The sequence below is a fragment of the Pungitius pungitius genome, chromosome 6, assembly GCF_949316345.1.
Source record: "Pungitius pungitius chromosome 6, fPunPun2.1, whole genome shotgun sequence".
Lineage (NCBI taxonomy): Eukaryota > Metazoa > Chordata > Actinopteri > Perciformes > Gasterosteidae > Pungitius > Pungitius pungitius.
In genome coordinates this window covers 20,515,278-20,522,520 of record NC_084905.1, presented here as the reverse complement: position 1 = coordinate 20,522,520, position 7,243 = coordinate 20,515,278, and the positions used below count along the sequence as shown (strand labels likewise).

Genomic DNA, 7,243 nt, shown 5'->3' with positions numbered 1-7,243 from the left:
TGACGAGCAGGAGAAAAAAAAACAGGTAACAGTTATTCTTTTTTATCCAGGATGGTGAGGGACGTGTCCACAGTGGTCTGGGCTAAGATTTGATTTTTTATCTGGTGGGTCGAGTCCCCAAAACCTCACTAAAGAACCCTTTCTAAAACACAAGGTGGCATTAGTGTCGTCCCATAACGTCACAGGACGAATTACACACACGTGCACAGATGGAAGCCCGGCTACAGGAGCAGCAGATTAGACTCAGTCGGCCCGCGAGCCTTTGAGAAACATCTTGGTCGGAAGGGGGGGGGGGGGGGAGATATGTGGGTCCAGAGGGGGGGGAGAAACACAGGAGAGAGAGAGAGAGACACACAGAGGGAGGGAAAAGAGGAGGACGCTTGTTTTCCATCCTCTCCAGCTTTCAAAAAAACTCAAGTTAAACAGCCCTTCTGAGTGGGGGCGAGGGAGGGGGGGGGGGGGCGTCCTCCCGTCCAGCCTGGACTGCAGGCATCGCAGACGCCACGCAGACAACAGGCATGAACGACATCAAGCTCGCCCTGCTGGGAAGCCGCGGCGCCGGCAAGTCAGGTGAGTGCTGCAGGTGATTTGTACGTTTTTATCAACTTTAACAAGTTTTTGGCTCAAAATAACAAAAAGTCAGGTTTTTTAGGGTTGCTTCATACATTACCAGTTAGCCATCTATGTATATTAAGATTATTTATGGAAAATATAAAAACAAGTAAATTGCGATTAAAGGCAGTTGTTTTAATGCTGTTCCTGTTTGGAATGACTTTTTCTTTGATAAGTTTTTAAATGCTGTTATTTAGATTTTGGAAAACAGGACTTTTCTGTTTTAATTACATCCGTCAGACGCCTGAGTTTTGAGGTCGGAGGGGTTCGAGCACGCAATGTACGCCGAGGCTCTCCCTCGCCACTGTCTGTTCAATTCATGTTGTCATCTGCAGAGGTCAAACCAAATGCCGGTGAGGCCGAGGATGGGGGGGGTCAAAGGTGCTGGTGAATACGGACTGGATGCTCTTTTTTTCTCTTTGTGTGTCCTGCTGCACAGCAGAGCCACACGGGGGCCCGCTGGCAACGTGCTGCGAATGAGGCTCACTTGACCCCCCCCCCCCCCCCCATGTGCAATAGGAATGCAATGAGGCTGTGATTCACGTGTTTTTCCTTTTCTGGTGCTTCCTCCAGCCGTCCTGGTGCGCTTCCTGACCAGGCGCTTCATCGGTGAATATGCCTCCAACGCCAGTAAGTGTTTCCACGTTTCCTCTCCAGACGCCACGGCCGCAGCGTTAAAACCAGCCGGGGTTTATACGCAGCGTCATTTAAAATGATTGCAAATGGGAGAGTAAAACGATAGTAAATCCATAAATGTATTCTACACATCTGTTCCTGCTTCATGGTTCCTCGCAGAGGAATCTGGTTAAACAGGCAGGTACTTCTTTTGTTGCCACCAGGGGGCAGTAGGAGAGGCTTTGAATACAAATATTTACATATTATCAGAAGTTTTCATTAACATGGTTGAAGACCCAATTGAGTCGCTTGAGACTTGTACCATAAATGAATCCTGGAATGTAATGATTTCTAATCCTCGTTACAGATTCCCTTTACCACAAAAGGATGTCGATCGATGGCAGGCAGCTGAATCTGGAGGTCTTTGACCCCTGCTCTCAGGTACCACACGTCACCGAACTGGAACCGAATACGTTCATCTTAGAAATGCTTGAAAATTGGAGTTGTTCCCTTGTCTTCCCTCCAGCATTTAGTTTCACTTAAGAGCATCATCACTTCTCGTTCTGGCAACATAAGTTTGAACCAAACACATAAATCATCAGTGTTGGGAGAGGACCTGCTGGCCAAGAAGCTCTCCCATTTCCAACCGTATAAAGCAACTACGGCGTTTAATGAAGAGAAATGTGAGAGTTTACAGTGACCTGACTGGTGCTCGTCAGGCCCCTCGCGTCTCCTTCATAAGATTTATGATAACTCCTCAGAGACCCATCGCGAAAGGCCCGTTTTCTTCGACCCGTCCCGTGAAAACCCAGTCCCAACCGAAGCCTGTGCTGTCCCACAGAGCTCGGAGGCCCGGTGCATCGCGGAGGAGCCGGTGGTTTGGGCGGACGGCTTCGTGGTCGTTTACAACATCAGCGACCGCCGCTCCTTCGCCGAGGCCGAGGACGTCCTGCGGCGGATTCGGGAGGCGCGCGTGGACCCCTGCAAAGGGTGAGGGGCCTGCGAGAGGGTCGGTCCATCACGACTGTTGTTTCTATTATTAGATCAAGTACAGAGGGTCCAACCCTGCAAGGCTGCGTCAACTTTTTAATATGTCTGGATTATAATTTCTGATATGTTTAGTGTTGCAACTGATGAAGAAGAACCTCATTTTTATAAATGTACACATATTTTACATGGGGAGCGGGTCAATTGTGTCTTTATGAAAAATAAAAATATGTAAATAAGTATAAAGTGGCAGAAATTGTAAATACATATGTTGACTTTAAGTGCATTTGAGAAAATAAATGTATAAGACGTTAAAAAGGAAATACAATCATGCACCATATAAAATAATATATAGTATAATATATAATTCTATATACATTAAGTATCTATTATATAATGCATTAAAGAATACTTTTTATGAGTGCATTGTGCCATTGAATTAAAAAACTTAAGTCATTTTGTGCATCATTTCATACATTTTCCCGTAAAATCGACTGCAAAACAAAGTGAGTTTTCGGCTCCTCCGGACTGACCCTAAAAAGGTCAAAGGTAATAAACCACCTTCCCTCAGCGAGGTGGGGGTCCCCGTCTGTCTGCTGGGGAACAAGCGGGACCTGTGTCACGCCCGGCAGGTGTCCGAGGACGAGGGCCGCCGCCTCGCTCGGGAGAGCCGCTGCCACTTCCAGGAGGTCTCCGCCGCCGAGAGCGACCAGGACATCGCCGGCCTCTTCGCCCGACTCATCCGCCAGGTGATGGAGCACCTGAAGCACCGGGCCGACCGGAGGCGCTACAGCGGCTCCAAGTCCATGGCCAAGCTCATCAACAACGTGTTCGGCAAGAGGAGGAAGTCGGTGTGAGGGGGTCGGAGGTCGCCCTCCTGGAAGCTGTGTCATTTCAAACGTTCACACCGGGGGGGGGGCGAGGTGAAGGGTCACAGATGCTGGTCACACAAGTGTGTGATGTGAGAAGAAATGTCTCCCTAAAAGGTTTTGGGAGTGAAAAAGAGTTTTAATGCATTTAAATGTTATTTTCTCATTGCTTCCAATAGTATTTTTTATTGTTCACTATAGATTGTAATAAACTCTTCTCTCTGTCTCTTATATTACCAAGATATCATTTAAACACATTTCCGTGTACAATGTTTCATTTTGTCTGATATATTGTGTGAATAGTAGTTTGTAAAAGATAAGAAATTGCTCTAGAAATCTTGACTGTTTGAAACTGTATGAAAAACCCCATCTGATACCAAATAAGGGCATAAACCCATTCAGTTTAATAAATCCTGTTATGTCACCACAATCCTGCAAAGGAAAAAATAAACTGCCAATCCCTGAAAAAAGGAAACATCTGGTTGAAAGTTTCTTTTGTAAAAACACCGGCTGCTCAAGAGGAAATTAAAGTCAAACTTAGCTTAACAAGATGCTGTTTCACTCCGAGCGGAACTTTAATTAAATGACCACCATCACTTCAGGAGAGAAGAAATTCCTGCGCGTGGTTACTAAAAATAGCCGATGTGGAGTGAGAAGTGAGACACTCACCTTTATTTAACCCCCCCCCCCCCCCCCCAGTCTGGCCCCTGAAGCCAAAGAAGGGATCCTGAAGTGTCCACTAGGTGGCAGCGCAAAACACAATAATACACTGGTTTTTAACATCTTCAATGATCTCCTGTTAATTTAAATCGGAGCCATTACACACCGGATCAATTCAGGTTATCAGACAAATGACAGCAAGCAGAAAAAAAACAAACATTTTTGTAATCATTTACATGTAATGTTCAGTGACCTCTAATAATCTATGGGCCCTTTTGTTAAAAGGTCAGTGACAAAACAATTACACAACAAATAAACAAACACTGTATATATTCTGTATATATGCTTTAAACTGACGTGGGTGTAACAGTAAAGAGACTTCTTTTGGAGGTCAGCATTCAGTTGTTCATAATATTAGGTGCCAGTCGCCTTTGATCTTTGGTGAATATCTACAAACTCTTGTACGCATTTCCAAATCGATTCCATTCTGATCAGAACAAATCCCACCGACATGAAACCCTGCAGCTCCTGCTGGTTTCCTCCGTTTTGTGATTCTGATCCAATCTCCTGATTGCTCGGTGCCTCCTTCACACTTCAAGTGGGGGATGTTCCTTCAGGTAAAAAGCAGACAGGAAGCACTGCAGCCTCCTCGTGCTCATCATCATCATCATCATCATCTCCACCGGAGTCCTCTCGGAAGCTGTTTGGAATCAGTGGATGAAGCGCTTTCCTCAGTCACAGTTGCCACATTTAAACATTGTTGGATGTGCAGCTTAAAGTAACAAAGAGTGCATTTTTAGAGCTCTTTATGTTTTTAGCTTTTGAACTAATGACCCCTGAGATTCCTTTCCACTCTCTATAAAGTTCATGAAAGACAATTCCTTTGCCCCCACAGGGGAAGTCATGCATTTTACATTTGCAGCTGCGGCGGCTAGAGGAGCTCTGTGGCTGGAAGGAGCAGCAGCAGCGGTTTAAGATCTACACCGAAACAGAGACCTTACCCAAGGTCTGAGGGGAAAAAAGACATCACATCGCCCCCCCCCCGCCCCCCTGCTGAGTTTGACCGACAGCTCATTTGTGGAGAGAGAAACGCTGCTGACTTCTAACGACCTCTGGAAAATACGTGGCGAATAAAACGAGGGAAGTTTAAAAACTGCCCCCTGCCCCCCCTGTTTGTCTCATTCTGGTCAGAGGAAAGAAGGCGGGACAGAACCTGCAAGCGTGGCCTCGCAGCTTCAGGTCAGTGATCTTATTCGCCCCCCCCCCCCCTCCCTCTCTCTTCGTGGAGGCAGAATTGGTTTTGGCCGGACGGAGGGAGAACCATCCGGAGCGAAGGGGATTGGATGCACGCTGTGACGCCGGCGAGGGCCAATCACAGAGGCCATCGATCAGCTCCCCTTAATCTCACAGCTGGTGAGCACATCCTCGCTCCAATCTGACCCTCCGCAGCTTAGTCACACCGACGGGTGGGGGGGGGGGGGGGGGGGGGGGGGGTTGGACGGCTTCCACCGGGTGGAAATGGATCCGCGGCTCGACGTTTCCGCCACTGCAAAATGAGAGAGAGAGAGGGAGAGAGAGGGAGGGAGAGGGAGGGAGGGAGTAGTTTAAGACGCTTCCTTCACACACGCGGAGACAATTTGTGATAGAATAACAGTTTGCTTCTAATTAAAAAAAAAAAAAAAGGATACACAGGGAAATGATTCTCTTTGAACACGTGTTTTCCTCTTATGGCCTCAAGGAAACCATCATTTGAACACCAGCCCTCATGATTTGCTTGAGGGGACTTTGGCCCGTGCACTGTGTGCCATGCTGCATGAGTGCACACAATGATTGCTTGCTGGATGTATAAAATATGCTGCATCTGACAAGCTGGTCCCCCCTAACCCCCCCCCCCCCCCACCCCCGAACATGTGACGACCACTGCCCGCAAAAATGCGATGCGTCCTCTGTTAAAAGGAGCATAGAATGTCCTTCGGTTGACTTCCACCTGGTTTTATTAAACATTGGTTTTAAAGCCGCGTGTGATCCCTTTCGTGCGTTTTCACGTGTTCTTCTCAGCGTCCTGCGGCCTCCTGCCTCACGACATGAGATGTCCCGCTGCCTGTGCCCTGGGTGCAGGCTCTGTGGGCTTGGGGGTTTGGTCTGCTCTGCCCAAAGAAGCGAACCTGATGAAGAGCTCGATGTTACATTACATTACATTGCATTGACATGCATTCATTTCCTGGAGGTTTAGTCTTTAGCGTGACGTGCTGAATGAAAAGCTACTGAAACAGAGGTAAGACGGGAAGCGACATCGTGACTTTGGCCCTCGCAGTAGCTTACCCCAGAACAGGCAAAAGTTCTGTTTTATCGTAACCAAATAACATGTCAACACTTTTGTTTTTCCTCCCCAGATTTTTCCCAGCCAGCCGTGGGATCCCAGCGATGTTCTCCCTGGTGGTTCCGCTGGAGCTCCGTCACAATCAGATCTCTCCCCCTCGGGGGGACGCTGTCATCGAGGTGTGAAAAGTGTCCGAATCCACTGCGTTTTGCTGCTGTTTCTCTGGTTCCTTCACGACGTTGTGGAGACGCGTTGAACTGAGAGAGACCCATTCGGTCACATGTGATGTTGTACCGTGGTTAGTTGTGTTCGTGCAGTTTCGCGCTGCGTCGTTCCGTTACCTTGTTACATTGTTACTTGTTACACTGTTATGTTATTATTATATTTACTATGCATCAAGTATGACTTTGTACTCAAACAGAATCCAGAATTTTTAATAAGCTTCGCATCTTTGTATTTATTTACGCTTGTTTAGCTGGGATTAACATATGTTTTATCCCTTTAACCTGGGGGCAACCATATTTTGGGGGTTTTGATGTCAGAAATAAAGATAAGGCAAGCTAAATAAATCATGCATTTCAAACATGTAAAAATGATGGAAAAGTAAAGGCAGCATAGACGGTAGAAAATGGTCTTAACAACGCAGTTGTTCTCTTTCCAGTGTGTCTAGTAGCAGAAGCTCTGTGGTTTAATGTACACAACCATAAAGCCTCCCTCACCTAAAGTCAGCTGTTACCGTATGAAATGTGCTGTGTGGCATTAAATCTGACAAACAGCCTTTGCACACACACACACACACACACACACACAAAAACGGCCTAAATTTGTCTCTGCTCTTCTCACAGAGGACACGATGGCAAACCGCAGCAGATGGCTCAAAGAAGAGGAAAAAAAAGGGAAAGAAAAGGCTTCCTATCCTCCCAGACTGCTAATTAGAACCCAAACCACGGCGCACCTTTAATGTCAGCCACAGACTGCTCTTAGTGCAATTAGCCTAATGGGGTCCGGCCCTTTGAATAGCCTGTAGTGTTTAGGCAGAGGCCAGAAAATGCATCGGGGTTCAGGGACGTCAAAAGCGAAAGAGGACAAGAGGGGTCGAAAACCGCGGCGCCGAGGGACGAGGCTTCAGCCGCCACCACCCAGAGAAACGCTTTAATTAGACGCGTTAATAATTGAACTA

General features: G+C 47.1%; 1 protein-coding gene across 1 annotated transcript; it reads left to right on the top strand.

Moving 5' to 3' along the window:
* Positions 1–450: 450 nt before the first annotated feature.
* Positions 451–3,114, top strand: rerglb (RERG/RAS-like b). The gene is made up of 5 exons (XM_037451766.2): positions 451–570; positions 1,186–1,242; positions 1,595–1,668; positions 2,069–2,217; positions 2,786–3,114. The coding sequence occupies exons 1-5, from the start codon at positions 519–521 to the stop codon at positions 3,069–3,071; spliced, it is 618 nt and encodes a 205-aa protein (XP_037307663.2). The 5' UTR covers positions 451–518; the 3' UTR covers positions 3,072–3,114.
* The last annotated feature ends 4,129 nt before the right edge of the window (positions 3,115–7,243 follow it).